Source organism: Trichechus manatus, unplaced genomic scaffold (assembly GCF_000243295.1).
Source record: "Trichechus manatus latirostris isolate Lorelei unplaced genomic scaffold, TriManLat1.0 scaffold00199, whole genome shotgun sequence".
Classification (NCBI taxonomy): Eukaryota; Metazoa; Chordata; class Mammalia; order Sirenia; family Trichechidae; genus Trichechus; species Trichechus manatus.
In genome coordinates this window covers 2,717,815-2,736,792 of record NW_004444135.1, presented here as the reverse complement: position 1 = coordinate 2,736,792, position 18,978 = coordinate 2,717,815, and the positions used below count along the sequence as shown (strand labels likewise).

Here is an 18,978-nt window from a genome sequence, read left to right as displayed (position 1 = left end):
ACACAAACAGATGCACCTCTGCTCTCTCAAGGGGACCTGTTTCTCATCAGACACCACAGACCCAGGCCTCTGGTATGATGGTTAATTTTATGGGTCAACTTGGCTAGGCTAGGGTGTCCAGTTGTTTGATCAAATACTAGTCTAGGTGTTGCTGTGAAGGGATTTAAAAGTGATTAACATTTACAATCAGGTGACCTTAAGTAAAGCACATTACCCTCCATAATTTTTTAGATTATGATATTAAACAGCCTATCCCCCAAATTGGATGGGTCTCATCCAATCAGATGAAGGTCTTAAGAGCAAAAATAGGTTTCCTGAATAGAGAAGGATCCTGCCTCAAGACTGTAACACAGACATCCTGCCGGAGTTTCCAGTCTGTTTGGCCTATGGATTTTCGACTCAGGTTTGCCAGTTTCCAGCCTGCTGCCTGATCTACCAATTTTGGGCTTAACAGCTCCCACAATCTCGTGAGCCAATTCCTTAAAATGAATCAGTCTCTCTGTCTCTCAGTATAAGAGCCCTGATAGCACAACGGTTAAGCACTCAGCTGCTAACCAGAAGGTTTGCAGTTCAAGCCCATTCAATGGCTCTATCGAAGAAAGACCTGGTGATCTGCTCCTGTAAAGATTACAGCCTAGAAAACCCCAGGGGGAAGTTCTACTCTGTCACGTGGGGTCACTGTCAAACCCGTTGCTGTCGAGTGGATTCCGACTCACAGTGACCCTATAGGACAGAGTAGAACTGTCCCACAGGGTCTCCAAGGAGCGGCTGGTGGATTTGAACTACCAACATTTTGGTTAGCAGCTGAGCTAACCACTGCACCACCAGGGATCCATATATATATGTATATAATCTGTATCTCCTATTGGTTCTGTTTCTCTGGAGAAGCCTAACCAATATGCAGTAGTTCCCCCTTATCCTCGGTTTCGCTTTCTGCAATTGCAGTTACCTGCATTCAACCACAGTCCAAAAATATTAAATGGATAATTCCAAAAAAGAACAATTCATAAGTTTTAAATTGCATGCTGTTCTGAGTAGCGTGATGAAATCTGTCTCGCTCTGTCTAGCCCGGGACGTGAACCATCCCTTTGTCCAGCACATCCATGCTGTATATACTGCCCGCCCATTAGTCACTTAGTCACTTAGCAGCCATCTCGGTTATCAGATTGACTGTATTGCAGTCTTGAAGTGCTTGTGTTCAAGTAACCCTTATTTTACTTAGTAATGGCCCCAAATCGCAAGAGTAGTGATGCTGGCAATTAGGATATGCCAAAGAGACCACATTCACATAACTTTTATTACAGTGTATTGTTATAATTGTTCTATTTTATCATTAGTTACTGTTGCTGATCTCTTACTATACCTAATTTATAAATTAAACTTTATCATAGGTATGTATATATAGAAAAAAAACAGCATATATGGGGTCGCTACTATCCCTGGTTTCAGGCATCCACTGGGGGGTCTCGGAACGTATCCCCCGTGGATAAGGGGGGGACTGCTGTACCTGTTGACTGCTGCAAGGATAGAAGAATCGTGTCCAGAGTGGGCCAAGTGGGCCACCAAGACCTAAGGGCCAAGGGTTGACATGAGTCAGGATCACATCCTCCTGAACACCAGCTAGGTGCCTTGGGCTCTCATAGATTGAGATCAGCAACAGAGCTTCCAACACGCCAATGCCCATGTGCAGTTACTTACGCCAACACTTAACTAAGACTAGATTATGTGCGAGATTCTAAATGCTTTGACTGATGAGGCAGAGAGTTTAAGTAAGCAACCTGCGCAGTTGGTGCCCTAGTGAGATCTGAACGGTACTCTCTACCCCTGCTTTGTGCTTCTTTGAGGACTTAGTAGAAATCTGGTCTGGTGGGCGTGACTGTGAACCCATGACTTTTGCACACAGAAAGGTAAACAACACCCTGCACTCCCTACCACTGAAGTCTTCCTTCACCCAGGTTTGCTAGGGTGGCTTTCCAACCTGGCCTTCGGGTCACTACGTAGAGCACCGGGAGGAGGCTGAGGGTGACGGTTCATGAAAGCCCCAACATCAGACATGCTAAGGCCACATGTAGCTCCGTACTCCCGCTAAAGCTCAGCCTGGGCCCTTCCAGATGGAAAGATAGAGATTCTTCATCCCCTCACGCTACCCTGTCCATCCGGGAGAAAAGCCTATAACTACTCATTCTTCGTGTCATTCCACAGTAGTGTCTTCTGCAACACAGAGAAAGGAATGTGTTGAGCAAACTCAACTGGCTTAGCGTTACTAATTTTCTTCATTACTCAGCACTAATGTGTCCCTCCTTCCCACACACCAAAGTTGTTTGGACATTTTTAATAGAACGAGAAAATATAAATGCAAGTATTCATCCGAAGTTCCAACCACAATATGTCTATTAGCAAATGGGCTGTACTCTTCTGTTAAATGAGCGCTCACTCTGTGGGGTCCTCATCAGTCAGGTCCAGGGCTGGTTGATAACCTGTTGGGTTATTCTAACGCACATGTGAAACTGAGCAATTCCAAATACAGACTGTTTCCCAACAATTTCAGTAGGGTTGGTACTTCTCTGGTTGGCTGTTCTCAAGCAGCTGGAGGAGGCGGAAGTAAGTAAGAAGGCCAGCATCTTTGGTCGCTTGCCTTCCATTCTCAGGCCCAATGATCTCACAGACTTCCACCTCTGCAGGGGCCAGAGCAGGAATCCAGAGCAGAGTCTGCCACAGCAGCTCTGCCACAAGTGTGCGGCTGTCCAAGCTCCAGGGAGCTGGTGGTAATCAAGGAGCGTTCAAGAACACATCATAAGCGTTTCCTGAAGTAGCCTGGGAGTGTGGGAGGGATTTCAGGCCTTAGCCAGAGCAGGTGAATATCAACAAACGGCAAGTTCTAGTCTTCCTGTTTCCTACACTGGCAACTTTGAGCAGCACTATCTAAAGGCAGAAGAACACTGGTGGTGCAATGGTTAAGTGCTTGGCTAACCAAAAGGTCAGCAGTTTGAACCTATCAGCAGCTCTGTGGGAGAAAACACTTGGTGATGTGCTCCTGCAAAGATTACAGCCTAGGAAACCCTATGGGGCGGTTCTACTCTGTCCTATAGGGTCCCTATGAGTTGGAATTGACTCGATGGCACACAACAGTAACAACACTAAGAGCAGGTCCCCTGTGACCAACTGCCATGTTGGTCTGTGAATTTGCAGCTTTGCTCTTTATAAGCATCAGGGAAACTTCCAAAATAACAGAGATGCTCACGAAGAATTCAGGTTTGTCTGCCTCCTTTGCGTGCTTCTGTATTTGTGGAAGAATTAAGTCAGATACAGGAGATCAAGAGCAACAGACAACAAACTTAATTTCTACCAGGCTTCAGAGACTGACCACCTCCAGGTCTTTGCCTCCAACCACTGTAGCTGATTCTTTTATGTTCAAATGGCACTCTGAAAGTCCACAGAATTTTCCCATCTGCGACATGTAACACTGAACTCAGAGTCCAGCTGACCAGAAAGCATTACATAAAAGATTATGACTTCAAAAGAGGAATTAACAGCAGGCAGATGGATCTCTAAGGAATTAAAGATCACATCTCCATGTAAACATCTGCCCCAGGAAGGAAAAAACAGCAAAGGAAAAAGTACCACAGGGCTGCAGTCCACATGGGCAGAGCTGCCTCTGGGTACACAGTGTTTTCCAACCCCTTCCGGGAAGTACTGACAGCGCTCTGCAGCTGCAACACTCTCTGACTTTCTTCTTTATGGGGCTTCCTTCTTATGCTCTTAGCAAAGTGTTTCTGGTATGCAGAGTCTTGAGGCTTCAGACCACAGCGTTTCCACAGTCACACTCTGCCATGACATACTGGAGTGTTCAGAATAGCCAGGGGATGCATCATGTGTGGTCAAGTCGATTCTGACTCACGGCAACCCCGTGTGTGCAGAGTAAAACTGCTCCATAGGGTTTTCAAGGCTGTGACCTTTCAGAAACAGATCGCCAGGTCTTTCTTCCAGGCGCCTCTGGGTGGGTTCAAACTGCCAGCCTTTTGGTTAGTAGTAGAGTACGATAACCATTTGCACTACCCAGAGAACCAGGAGACGCACAAGGGGCCCCAACGATGACTGAACACCACGGACCACTTTTTTTCCAATCAGCTCTCACCCTCAGTCCAGTGCTGACAGTGTCCAGCTCTTCCAGGTGGAATATTCCACTAAAGCAGAAATATTATCTTAAGAACATGAAAACGAGCAACCAATTTCAAAAGGCAGAGGAAAGACAACGATGTTCACAACCATGCTGGGCGAGCACAGTACTGCAGGAACGCAGCCCAGGAGTGTCCACAGTCCTGGGGTCTGCGTTAGCGATTGGCGCTTATGCAGAAACACATTTCCCAGATTCTGGAGTTGATTCCCTTCAATCTGGTGGCTGGTCACTTTCTTCCCTGTATTTCTCAGTGCCCCAGTCACCTGCTCCGAAGGGCCTCTGTGCGGCATGCTATGGTTGCTATGTGCAGAGAAATTAAAGCTGCTAAGACTAACAACAGGAGACAAATGAAAGTTATAAAATCTGGAAAACCTAACATCTGCCAGATCCAGGCGCCTGCCATCTCCTCCCACAGCACTTGCCTCACAACCACTCTTTCCTCCTCTACGATGTTCTGTTAAAAGCTGGGAGAATGAAGATTTGACCCCTTTCTCTAGCTTTCTGAAGGCCTGGCAGTTACATACTGAGAGTTGAAAAGAAAAAAAAAAAAAGTTTTTGTTTTCTCTATATTAAAACTTACTAGCTACTGGGGCATGTTTGCCCTCCTTAGGAAATACCCCTCTCACTGTTGGATGTGCCTCACGTGGATACAAGGGCAAAAGCAGAGAATCTGTAGGGGTTCCAAGAACGATCGTTGTCCTGGAGTGGGATGGAGATACGATTCGGGCACAGGGAGCTGGGAGGAGGGAATGAAGCCATGGAGAAGAAGGACCTGGAACAAGGAGGTGGAGGAAGTGGGGGGGGGCTAAGCCCAGGACAAGCAGTTGGTAATGTGGGTCGGACTCCGAGGCAGAGTGGGATTAGAACAGGCGAGAACAGGGAATGTGTAGACCAGAATGAAGGGAAACAAGACCCAAGGCAGGGATGCACGAAGCTGCACAGGGCATGAGAGCACGGTCAGCAGCGTGAGTGACTGAGCATAGAGCCTGAAGGGGCACTGGGGAGACGTGGAGCTGGCACAAATTCAGCGGGATGATGCCTCTGAAGATCTTCAAAAACACTTCAAAATACCAGATGGTAGTATTTTTATTGGTGCAGGTGTTTTTCTTATCATCATTACCATTATGACACTGCCATCTCCACTACCACTTCTATTGCTACAAGTATTGCTACCACTACCACCACTCAGGTCTTCTTTGCATGCTAAGGGGCTGGACCTTATCCTACAGTCTAGGGAGTACTGGAAAATTTCTGAGAAACAAGCTATATGCCATCTTTCTCTCCTCCTTCCTTCCTTCCACAAATATTTTTTGAGCACTTACACTATGCTAAACATTGTGCTAGGTGCTGGGGATCCACCGATGAATGACCCAGACAAGGGTGCAGGCTGCCAAGTTTATGGTTTTGTGGGAGATATATGTACATAGCGATGTAAGTTCCCCAATGGGGAAGTACGGGACACCATGAAAGCACACAGGAGTGACCTCTGACCTCACCTGAAGGGAGCAGGGTGGGCTTCCTGGAGGAAGTGGCAGCTAAGCTGACACCCGAGGGATAATCAGACAACAGTGAGAAGAGTGTCTCAGCAGACGGGAGTAAAGGCTGGGAGGAGAAAGAGCCAAAGGCCTATTGAAGACCCAAGCACGTATGCAGTAAAACTCTTCACCGACCTCCGCCGGGTTCTTCACTCCGCTCTGTAAAACACTCGAGGGTAGGGGCTGGGAGGTGGTTCTCTGGTACACCCACCCTGAGGGGTACACCTCACTGAGGACCAGTTGTGTATGTCCCAAACCTGTTTATGCCAGTTGTACTTGTTATACTGGTACTTGTTCACTAAAGATTACACAAATGAATAAAATGTGAAAAAACAGAGGAATGCTGTTTCTATAAAAGCAACAATGAATGCTTTAAAAAATATCCAATAAAGGCAAGTCACCCTGGGTGAGACAAGTATAAAAGACTAGGAAAAAATGTAAAAATCCGAAAGGATTTTGTACTTAGATTCTTGGGTCGCTTTAAAGATGTCATATCTGGGCCTGACAGGCAGTAAGTCTGAGCGATGAGAATGTAAGATTGATGGACACTGACAGACCAGCATACTCATATGCAAAGAAAAGGCCTGGCATCAAAAAAAAAAAAGCTGTTGAATGGATAGTCACTAATATGCCTGGAATTAAAGCACAGTGCTTAAGCTATGTATGTAATTTTTGTAGATGTTTCTTCTAGCATTTACTAACCTTTTCCCTAAAGCAAGCATTTACTGCAAAGAATTCTGTGTGGCGGGAGGGTGGCTCGGGGGTGGAGAAGCGGCCGAACCTGTGAGGCTGCAGGGCAGCTCGGTGGAAGACATCCTGGGTCCTGAGAGGGACTCAGTCCTGGAGCGCAGGAGCCTGGGAGCTTGCTGGGGAGTCCCCAGCTTCAAGTGGTGACGGCAACCATGGCCTGACAAGAGAGCAGCGGCTAGGCAGAGCCGAGAGGAAAGCCAGCATGATGGGGCAGGTGTAAACAGGAGAGCTCACAAGGGCCACAGGAAGACAGTCAGGGAGGAGGAGGAAAACAAGGCAAGGGTGACATCATGGAAGTTGGGAAGTCACCTCTTGAGCCCTCCCACCCTCTTCCAGGACAGCACTGGTAGCTGCAACCTCATGGCTGGAGCTAGCTGCTAAGCTGTGACTTCCAGCTTCCTTCTAGGAGCAGCGGGGGAACCACAGACCGGTCTGCCCTGGGCTTCCAGCCCTCTCTCCAAGCAGACAGTAAAGCAGAACTACCAAGGGAAAGGTCTGTGCAGTCTAAACTGTTTCCAACCCCTAACCCTTTCCTTGGCAATGTGTTTTATTTCCTATAAATCCAACTGGTTGCAAAGAAGCAACAAGGACTTACAGGCCCCAAGCTCTTCAGCAGTGCCAGCCTACACAAAGGAGGCATTGAGCAGTTGCTTACGACTGAAAATAATTTTTCTAGAAAGCCTTCTGCAGTCACAGAAAAGCCAAGATAACCTCTGTGCTTTTTCAAGAGGCTCGAATGAAAACCTTGGGAAAGTTGTGCTGACCCAGCACCCAGCCCTGGCGTGGGACTCCAAGGGCAGAAGCATCCTTAGCTCTGAGCAGCTGGTCTCCTGTGGGGCTCACCTTGCCTCAGCTTCTCCCTTTCTCCCATCACCCATTAGCACTAGGGGAGGCAAAGCAAGGGGATTTAAAGAAATAGTCATGCTTGTAAGCAGCTCTAGGGGGCATTTCAGTGGAAGAAGAGGCTAGTCTGGGAGTGTCAGTTAATTTTATATGTAAACTTGGCTAGCCTATGATGCCCAGTGGTTTGGCCAAACACTAGATGGGTTGTTATTCCACATGTAATCTAATGTAAATGCAATCCCCTTCCACAATGTAATCTAATGTAATGCAATCAACGGGTTGCAAGGGGAATTCCTTAGGAAGTGTTCTGCCTCCAAACTATACAAACCTCCGTTCTCCCTTGACCCTTCACTCTTTCTGTTGCCTGACCTATGGAGCTTAGACTTTCTGGCCCCCGTAACTGAATGAGCCAATCCCTTGAAGTAACTCTCTCTATATACATATATACATACACACACATATACACACATGATATCTATCTGTCTGTCTGTCACTGGTTTTGTTTTTCTAGAGAACTCTGACTAAAACAGGGAGCATAAATGAGGGTTGGGGATTGTTGGAGGGTTTCCTCAGCCTGTCTGATCACTGTCCCTCAGACTGAGGTGTCACCGACATCTGGATATAAACACTGATGATGGTGTGGATGAAGATGCTTCCCCTGCCAGCCTCCTACTGCTGTGGGGAAGGTGGGTTCGAGTCCTTCAATGAGAAACACAAGCCCTAAGAGGGGAAAAGTGTGCTTGGGAAGGGGCTGATGTTGGACGGTGCCTCACAGAAAACGCTCAACATCTATCAAGTCAGATGGACTCAGTTCAGGGATAAAATGCAATGGTGTTTTCTTCCTCCAAGAAGGCCAGTCCGGAGTTGGTAACTGGCTGCTTTGATTTTTGAAACATGCCATTTCCTTCAACTCATTTTTCAAACTAAATTAGGCTGATGGATTGGAACTAATGAGATCACAAATAAGGTCTTCTTAATTATTACCCATCCCCCCCTTTCCCTCCAAAATTTTCAGTATAAAAAGGAAAGGCTACAAGCTGACTTGTGTTACTGCACTTTTACCATTTTACTTTAAAAAGCAGATAAAGGGTGCCAACATCTTTTATATATATATACTTTTTATGTTTTCCTACTGAGTTCACATTTTAAAGAGAAAGCACTCTAGCTCACCTCTTTGTCCACTCCCATTTCAAATCCTTTTAAATCTCTTTGGCAATTCCTCCCAAGGGACACGATAGCCCAGTCCACTCACTGCAAAGTCCTCTGCCTGTTCAGAATGAAATAAATCTCAAAAGGCCCCAGGAGCTCAGCACTTCCAGGACACGTGACGGCCACCACTTGTGTACAGAGCAGGCATTCAAACACCAGATGCCTTCAAAAGGATGTCACATGATACCCATACGAGCTGCGTGCCTGAGGGGGGAATACACCCATTTGAAACGAGGGCTCTTGTTTCCTATCCCTCCCAAATATTGATGAATGTCAACAACTGGAAGTACTACAAGGAAAACTCCTTTTCCAGTGGGACCATGAGGGTCACTAGACACTAATGTCATGAGAGGCCACTGGCTGGCTAGTCTTCAGTCTTCATGCTAGAACTCATTGTCCATTCTGATGAATCTGTTCCACCAGCCAGCTTTTAACTCACAGTTGGAGCTAACTGGCTTCGGTCATGTGAAGCTCTAAATGTTTGACATTTTCAAGGGTATATCCTATTCCCAAGGACTGCATCTGTCTTCACTTTCGTTTAACCTCCTCTTCCCAGCGCAAAGACACAGGTTGGAGCTCATGGGAACTGGCTCTAACTGAACGGCAGCTCCCACCTGAGAAGTTCACACCCCTGTTACAAGAAGTTCAAAAGCCCATTTCAGAGGCCGTAGCTTGGGGCTGCTCGCCGTCTGTCTAGACAAAGGGCTGGCTCATACATTTGTGAACAGTGTTTTAAAGACCTTGAGTCATTTTTGAATTTCATTTCAAAATAAATTCACTTTATAATTAACTGCAAAAATAGGGAAATACATGTCCTCTTTTAGAAGACAATAGACACACATCTGATTTTTTTTTTATAGAACATGTATATCCAGCCAGAGAGCTTTATTTCCAGCTTCCTCAAATCTACTGTTTGTTAACTAAATATGTATTTTTTTTTAAGGTGGATTTTTTAAAAAAATTGTATTTTAGATGAAGGATTACAGAGCAAATTAGTTTCTCATTAAATAATTAGTACACATATTGTTTTGTAACATTGGTTGCCACGCCCATGACAGGTCAACACTCTCCCCTTCTTGACCTTTGGTTCCCTATTACCAGATTTCCTGTCCCCTCCTTCCTTCTCATCTTTGTCTCTGGGCTGGTGTGCCCAGTTAGTCTCATTTTGTTTTATGGGCCTGTCTAATAGAAGGATGAACCTCAGAAGTGACTTTAGCACTGAGTTAAAAGGGAGTCCGGGGGCCATACTCTCGGGGTTTCTCCAGTCTCTCTCAGACCAATAAGTCTGTTTTTTTGTTTTGTTTTGTGAGTTAAAATTTTGTTCTACATTTTTCTCCAGCTCTGTCTGAGACCCTCTATTGTGATCCCTGTCAGAGCGGTTGCTGGTAGGAGCCAGACACCATCTAGTTGTGATGAGGCTGATTTTTGATCAGTCAAACTGATCCTATTCAAATGCAAGCCAGGCCCCGTCCCTCCTCTGCCCAGCACCCTCCACAGCTCCGGTCCTGCTCACAGTAAAGGCAGATGTCCTCACACCCCACCTCCCTAACTTCCCAGGTCTCATCTCCTCCTCCCCTCTTCCTCTCTCCACCCACAAGAACTTTCCTACAGTTCCTCAACACCCCAACAACACTCGGCCTCAGGGTCTTTGCAATTGCTGTCCCTTCCACCCTGAATGCTCTTCCCTACCAGGAGAGCCACAAGGCTGACTCCCTCACCTCCTTCAAACCCTGTTCAAAGTGTCCCTATTAGTGAAGCCTGCAGCCACCAGCAGCCCCTGCCTCCACACTCCCAATCCCTCAGCTGCCTCAGCTTCTCTCCATAGCACATGTATGCCATCGCTCATAGTATACACTCATTAATTTTTTACTGTCTGCCTCCCCCAACTAGACTGTACTCCTTGAAGCAGGGTCTTTGTCTGTTATAGTCACTGATACATCCCCAGCACTAAAAACAGTCCTGGCACAAAGCAGATGTCCAGTAAGTATCTGCTCAACAGACTCAACACATGTATCATGCATTCTACGTGTAGTTAAGGAATTGCTTTATTAGGCATCTTCCATCTGGATGTACACAGCTCTTTCTAGAAAAATGGCTGTTTATACACAAGCGGTTTCATGAGATCATACAGAAGAAGATCTGGCTGTTGTCACTGACAACGTGTCATCCCTCCTGCCCTTCACGTGAAAGGGACATGGAAAATCAGAGTCCACCCAAACAGGACTGTCCTAAAACACATCCAATGTCTTAAAATGACATCCATGCTGCTTGCAGTACTACGGACAGGGCTGTCCCTGGCTGAGTGCAAGGAAGATGCATTTCTGTAATACTGTATTTTTGTTGGGACAAGCAAAATTAGCTCTCTCCATATTTACATCACCTCGTTAGCTTTTATGGAGCACCCCGTCCATCTAAATGCCAACATGTTTTTCATATGAACTTTGAAAAGTCTCTATCCTATACTGTAATTGACTGTCTACCCAAGTTACATTTACCTGGGTTACATTTAATCTCAGTAAACTGGGTCTAGCACTTCCAGCTGGTGAAGTAACTGAGTCTTGGTCATCCTCTGTAACACTTATTCCCTCTCCTTCTCTCCCTGATTCTGGCCTTCCATATGGTGGACAACAATGCTTACTGGCCTTCACTCTAATCACTGGCATGCATGGCAAAGGAGATAATGCCCAGGAGAATAAATACCATGTGTTGTCCTACCTAAACTTCCCTTCAGGTTGATGACGGTTGGCTCGTAAATGTCAGCCGGACTCCAGCTTCACAATCACCCAGCCCACTTTCCACCATCCTATCCATGGGGACATGCTGCAACATTTTGCTGAAATCTAGAAATGTAATGTCTATGGCATACCGCTAATTTGCTAACCTAGTTATTTCATCAATAAGGAAATGGAGTTAATTTAACATGACTTTTTCTGAGTGAACTCATGTTGACTGGTAGCAACTGCCACACTCTTTTCTAAAGGCACACAAACCATCTGCTTAATCATCCATTCCAAAATCCTGCCAGCAATCAGCTCTAGGCTTGCTAGTCTACAAATATTAGGACTTGCCCTCTGCTACCACCTCAGCCTCCTTACTTTTTTAATCCTAACATTTGCCTGAAATTAGATTGAGAATGTCTTGTATTCTCCAGGGTGGTTTTCTTCTTCTTTTTTTTTTGGTAAAATGTATATAACGAAACATTTGCCGTTTAAGAATTTCTCAGTGCACAATTCAGTGACATTAATTATGTTCCCCATGTTGTGCAACTGCTATCACTGTTTCCAAATGTTTTTCATTCCCCAACAGAAACTCGGTACCCCTTAAGCAATACTTCCCCACCCCCTACTCTCCCTAGCCCTTGGTAACCACTAATCACCTTCTGTCTCTATGCATTTGTCCATGGCATTTTAAAGATTATTTGCATTTCTGAATTCTTTCCATTCCCTGGGCCCTAGTCCTGAAGGTAGACACTCTTTAAAAGGTCTCTCTATTCATTTAGTCAACAAAGATTTACAGAATGCTTACTATACCCAGCACATGGCTTTATTTCCTCTCTTTAATAACGATTCTACACTGCCCAGTTATACTTGCTGATGCAGCTAAAAGTTAACGAGCAGCAGCTGACATCTGCTGACCTTGTGCCATCAACGCCAAGAAGTTCACCATCCTTTCCCTTCCTCTTCTGAAGAGTTTTAAAAACCCCGTGGCTATCACTGGCGCTTCTCTTCTGTTTAACAATCCTGGGTTCACTCTAGATTTCAGTCTCCCTCACACCATTCTCATAATTAAGCCAGTCTTCTATTAGTCATTGGTCTTTGGCTAACGATTTTTTTTTTCTTTTCTGCATTTGTTACATTAAAAAAAATTGTTTTGTGGTAAAACGTACACAGAGAGGCGCTCTGGTGGTGCAAAGGTTAAAACACTTAGCTGCTAACTGAAAGACTGGCAGTTTAAACCCACCCAGCGGCTCCGAGCAAGAAAGACCTGGTGATATTCTCCTGTAAAGATTACAGCCCAGAACACCCTATGGGGCAGTTCTACTCTGTCATATGAGGTTGCTATGAGTCAAAATTGACTCAATGGCACCTAACAACACCAACAAAACATATATGTAACATAAAATTTGCCATTTTATGATACTCGTGAAGAGTATGCTTCTTGGCTCAAGAAGATACATGAGACTAAATGGGCAGCTCCTGTCTGGAGGTGAGATGAGAAAGCAGAGAGGGTCAGGAGCTGGTTGAATGGACATGGGAAATCCAGGGTAGAAAGGAGGAGTGTGCTGTCATAGTATAGGGAGTGCAACAAGGGTCACATAACAATGTGTGTATAAATTTTTGTATGAGAGACTAACCAGAATTGTGAACTTTCACTTAAAGCACAATTAAAAAAAATTTTTTTTGTCATTTTTCCAAAGTATAATTCAGCGGCACTGATTGCATTCACAATGTTGCGCAACCATTATGACTATTTCCAAAACTTTCTCAACCCCCTAAACAGAAACTCTGTGCTAGAATAATTTTTAAAAATCAGAATTCAATCAAGAGTTATCTCAAAAACCGCCATGATATGCTGTCTTGCAATATATGGATCTTTATCTCCCACTCCTCCCTTCAGTTAAGAGAATGATGAGCTTTGGGATCAGATGCCTGGATCTGAATGCCACCTCCTACTTTTTAACTGTGTGCTTATTCCAATTTCCTCCTCTGCAAAATGGGATGATGACTGTTTTCATTTCCTGTGGCTCCTGTAACAAATTACCACAATATTAGTGGCTTAAAAACAACACAAATTTATGATCTTGCAGTCCTGGAGGTCAGAATTCTGAAATGGGTCTCACTGGTCTAAAATCCAGGTGTCGGGAAGGCTGTGTTCTTTTCTGGAAGAATCTGTATCCTGCCTTTTCCAGATTCTAGAGGCTGCCTGCATTCCTTGGCGCGTAGCTCCCTTCCATCTTGAAAACTACAACAGGTGGTTGAGTCTTTCTCACACTGCATCATGCTTACACATACTTTTCTGCCTCTCACTTTCACTTTCAAAGACCCTTGAATCAACTAGATGGCAAACGATCTGGTTTTTTGTTTGTTTTTGGTTACACTGGGCCCACACGGATAATCTCCCTATATCTTAAGGTCAGCTGATTAGCAACCTGAATCCCCCCTTGCCATCTAACATAACATAGTCACAGGTTTGGGGACAGGACATGAACATCTTCTGAGAGGGGGCATTTTTCTGCCCACCACAATGATAATAATACCTACCTCATACGGCTGTCTTAAGGATTGAATGAAGCAAAGCATATAAACTACTTTAGCGCCTGGTACCCGTTATCATCTTATGACACTCCTAATTTTATAATCTCTTTTGGCAATTTGGTCCCAGCCACAAGAATTCACTTCATAGTCTGAACTTCCTGAGATCCTCTGTTCCTAAAGTCTAGCCAAGCACTGCTTTCTTTTCCAACTATAAGACCTCCCCCAAGAGCCCTAAGCTTCCACATCTCTAACTGTCTTCCTTTTTAAGGCAGAATTAGAATAGACAGCAGCATCCCCTCACTGTTCCCCTATCTTCTAGGAGACAAAATGGGCAGCAGGGCCAAGAAAGAGCTCATGGCATGCCTGGCTCTATTTGGAGCACTCCCTGGCTAGCATGACTCCCAAACACTCTCAGCTCCGTTCTCTGGACTTCCATCCCCACACAGAAGCCTTCCTGCATGGCTCCAATGCCAGCTCACAGAACTCAATGACTCCAGAGACATGAATACGACTTTTATTCAAGTGGACTCCATCCTCCACTGGAACCAGATGCTTCTATTGAAGGTGTTCGCTTCCACTGTCACAGGCCAGTTGGGGTTCCTCCAATATCAGAGTCAAGTGGACAGACTCGACAGGTATACACAGAGCCATCTGAGCCCCAAGGTTTACTTCAAGCAGCTACCCTGATATTACTGGTCATGATGCCTTTTGTTTTGCCCCAAGTATTGTCTTTTATTGTATGTATTTCTCAGTTTTAATATTTTTTTTCCTTCATATTTCAAAATTAAAAGTCACTGCCATCAAGTCGATTCTGACCCATAGCAGCCCTGATGGTTCAGTGGTTAAGAGCTCAGCTGCTAACCAAAAGGTCGGCAGTTCGAATCCACCAGCTGCTCCTTGGAAACACTACGGGGCAGTTATACTCTATCCTATAGAGCCGCTATGATTGGAAATTGACTTGATGACAATGGGTTTGGGGTTTTTTTGGTATTTCAAAATTGTGCTTAAAACTCATGGTCAGGTCAGGCATTGAGTCTCATGACAGATGCTCCCCACTTGTTTTGGGAGTGGCACCCTCATCCCTGCTGAGACTGGGGGCCCAAACCCTCCTCAGTTCAGGCTCTTCTATCACCTCTCAGCAGGCCTGGGAGCCTCAACGCCAGAGCCTTCCAGGACAGAACAGCCAGGGGGCCAGGGCTGGCCTGCGATAGCCAGAGGTCACAAGGAGACTCAGGACCTGGCACAGCCGTGGTGGGGTAGGCAGTGACTGAGACCCCAGGCTGCGAGGGTGTCTGCTGCAGGCCTGGCAGGTGGGGGCATGTGTGTGAAGGCTCCACATACTCACCTCCATGGCCCTCTTCCAGTCTCTCTTCCTTGGGGACAAGAGGAGGCAGACATACCAGCTGTACACTCAGGCCATTCAGTTTTCATCCTAGAATTTCAAATTCTCCAATAAGTCCTTCCAGACTTCGCCGTAAACTGCTCCCTCATGTGGGAAGGCAAACCTGAGCAGAGACTCAAATACTTGCTGCAGGAACGCACCCCTCTCACACTGGTGTTGCACAGGCGTCTCTGTGCACCTGAGGTGGGAATCAGAGATCCCCAGTCATCACACCGTCCCTCCCTCTGAGAAGGACCCAGGATCTCTTCTGCCGCCTGCTAAGAGGGCAGCATCAGCTGATGATTCATCCAAACATCCCAGGCCATCCTCCATCAGGAGAACTCACTCCTGCTGCTCTGTGCGGTAGGGGTGATTCTTCTCTCTGGAAAGGCTGGGCCACATCCTCCCCTTCATCAGGCTCTTGACCACAACTTCCTTCTGTCACTTCAGAAATGGTCGTCTTTCTTTCTGGCTTCCTCCGGGTTCCTTCATCTGCCTAGGAACAGTCCAGCCTGGCCAATAAACTGAGGGAGGAAGGGGAGCACCTCCAGCCTTTCATCTTCATTTCACACAGGAAAACCAGCTTTCACCTGGGGCAGAGACAACTGGCCACCACCTCAGGCCTGTGGCCTCTAGTTCCCACACAGCTCTCAGATCTCTTCCCTGCCCGAAATCCCAGTTCTCAGATCTGCCGATAAGCTAACAGTCCCTCTTGGCTCCTTCTGAGGACTCCCCAGTGAAATAGCAAGCAACTACATGCTTTCCTGACTGTTTATGTTGCTCCTGGGTCCAGGGCGTGCCTGGGAAGGCGGTTCTGCAATGTACTTGAGCAATCCCATTAATCCAAATCTTTTATTAACTACGTCCTCTCACTATAGAACCATGCCAGGTAATAATCTGACTTTGCGTCCTTGATAGCACCTAGGGTGGTGGTGGAATACCAACAATTGGGCTCATTCCTTTGGCTTTGTCATTGATTTTATTTAGGAATTAAAGTCTTTCTATGTTTATTTTACGGTTAGATTACAGACAAAAACACAAATGTAAATAAATGATGCATAGTTATACTAAAAATGGCATACGTAAGGTTTGGATTCAGTATGAGTGAGCCTCAAAAGAAAAGAACAAACTGTGGTTAAGTGAATAAGGCACGATCATTCTAACTGACAGGCAGTGAGAGTAAAGGCAAAAGAGAGAAATTCAGAACATTCTATTTAGTAGACAAAAGTTACATAAAATTTAGCTAAATATACTTAAAATATGAATACACGTGACTAAAACCCATTGTTGTTTAGTCGATTCTGACTCATAATGACCCTATAAGACAGAGTAGAACTGCCCCACAGAGTTTCCAAGAAGCGGCTGGTGGATTTGAACTGCTGAGATTTTGGTTAGTAGCTGAGGTCTTAACCACTGTACCACCAGGGCTCCTTACAGTGACTACATAACAATTATTTGAAGAGAGCTCAGTTTTGCTATTCTGGAACCACTGCAATAGCTATAAAATTCAGTTCCCTACCCATGGCAGGTTTTTTTTTTTTTTTTTAATTTTAAACGATATGAACTTCAAGAAAACAAGCCTTTAAAAACTGTAACTGTTAATGTTACACAGGTGGTAGAGTGTATTTTGCACCGTCAAATTGCAGTAATTGTGAGCCTGAATCACTCCAGGAGTCTGACTAAAAGACTTTTTGGCCATTTTCATTCTGCATGGATTAAAGAGGATTAGTGGGGACCAGATGGCCTTCCATGAATCAGGAGGAGATCAAACAAAACGGTCTTTGTGGCAGTCCTCCTCTCCAAGGCAGCATCCCGGACTCACCAGTTCCAGTGAAACCACAACCCAGATCACAGGCTACCACAGGGGGGCTGTTTGAAAGGGTCACAGAGCCACAGAATTTGGGAGCATCAGGGGACCCAGAGTTCCTGGAGCTCTGTCCTTGATGCAGCCAGGCTGAGATGAACAGACTCTGCCGTTCAATCTAAGCATGTAGGCAACAATGATACTGATCTATTTGTCGTCAGGAGGGTTTTAATATAACTGTAATGTAAATTTCAACCATAATAGTTTTCATTTAATAGCCTTCCCCCAAGAGCCACTGAAGTGCTAGAGAAGCACGTAGTCCCGATGTCAGCAGGCCCAGGATTGGAATCAGCGCAGAGGAAGAAAGTGGTGGCAAAGCTGTGACTCTACTCTCCTAGACGGTCATCAAAGCCAGCACCAAAACCACAGGTCTGGTGGGGTGGTTATTTACCAGAGCATAGAGCCCTGGTGAAAAAATAAAACAAAAACCAAGAAAGCAACACAGAGGGGAAAAAACAAACAAAAACAAAAAACCCTGTGCTCCTGGTCAAACTTTTCTGTAAAAATATACTATGAAAAATTCAGTTTGTTGTGAATTTAAAAGTCTCACCAAGCCCGGAGCTGCCATTAACCAAACCAAACCCGCTGCCATCAAGTCAATTCTAACTCATACTGACCCTATAGGACAGAGGAGAACTGCCTTATAGGGTTTCCAAGGAGCAGCTGGTGGATTTGAACTGTCGACTTTTGGGTTAGCAGCCTTAACCACTGAGCAACCAGGGCTCCAATAGGGAGCATGATTTTATATGGACTCCTTTTGGCAATTCTGGTGGGGGTGAGATGGAAATATTTTGCTTAGGAAGGTTACAGGGGATCCTGTTCATATTAAAAGTGTAGGTTTAAATAGGAAGCTTAGGGGGCAGTGAGTTTATGTTAACAGTGGAGGAACAATTTGGAAAAAGAGGGTGAGAATGGTTGCACAACTTGAAGAAGACAATCAATGTCACTGAATTGTAGATGTAGAAATTGTTGAATTGGTGTATTTTTTTGCTCTGCATATTTTTGACAACAAAAAATAGAATATTAAAAAAAATAAAGTGTGAGTTTAACTCTGCTGAGGCCTGGCAATTAAAACAGCACCCCCTTTCCCTCTCTCTCTTCCCTTCCCCACCCCAGTCCACCCGGCTCCTCCTCGGCAGGAAAGCTGGCAGGGCCACTTCTGTTTGTGTAGTACCTGCCGTTCCTGGTATCATGTTGCCGCATGTTCTTGATAAAATGAATCTTCTTAAAATTCTTTGGTCTGGGCGAACCTGAGAGAGTTCGACATCTGAAAAATAGAGCCATTTAAAAAACAGTCAGTTGCTTGTTGGACAGCTGAGACATCTCCACACAAAGGCAGGAAGGAAAGACCAGACAAATGGTTTGAGTCACCCCAAGGCAGGCAGGAGTCAGCAGGAATAATAAGACAATACGCCGGGGAGCAAGGAAGTGTTAAAAAAAAAAGCCCAGTGACAGACAACTTCCTTGATAACACTGAGATATTTTATATGGGTCTCGAAAAACCAGCGAATGAAAACTCTTGCCCCCAGTTACAATAACATAACCTACACAGATTCCAAATACATTATTCTTTACTGTTGTCTTAAAAAGAACTATTCTGGATCAACAATGGCAAATGGGACCAAAAACTGTAAATTTAAAGGATTTAGGAAGAAAAAAAAACACTGGAAAATTCAGTTTTAAAAACAACCCTAAATCATTTTTCTTCAGTAGCAAGATTTTGGCCTGAATTACCTGGACAGTTGCCTTGACTCTCTGTGTGAGTATGCCTGGATAGTCAGTTTTGATGTGAACGAGAATCAGATACCTACCTGGCTGGTTGCTTTGTTGAAAGATATATTTTAAATAAATACTTGTTGAAATAAGTGACTTGAATCCAAAGTATTCTTCCTCCCGCCCCAGAATATACATTTCCTTGCACTACAGGACTGACAGACCAGATCACAGGCTGATTGGATCTTATT

The 18,978-nt window shown here is 45.2% G+C and overlaps 1 protein-coding gene across 1 annotated transcript in view; it reads right to left on the bottom strand.

Moving 5' to 3' along the window:
* The window catches only part of CABLES1 (Cdk5 and Abl enzyme substrate 1), a gene marked incomplete at its 5' end in the record, with an annotated part of 143,569 nt that overhangs the window by 47,834 nt on the left and 76,757 nt on the right, over window positions 1–18,978 (bottom strand). Inside the window, one exon of the mRNA XM_004387934.1 lies at window positions 18,189–18,281. Coding sequence (XP_004387991.1) covers window positions 18,189–18,281 — 93 coding nt within the window. The remainder of the gene's footprint in view (window positions 1–18,188; window positions 18,282–18,978) is intronic.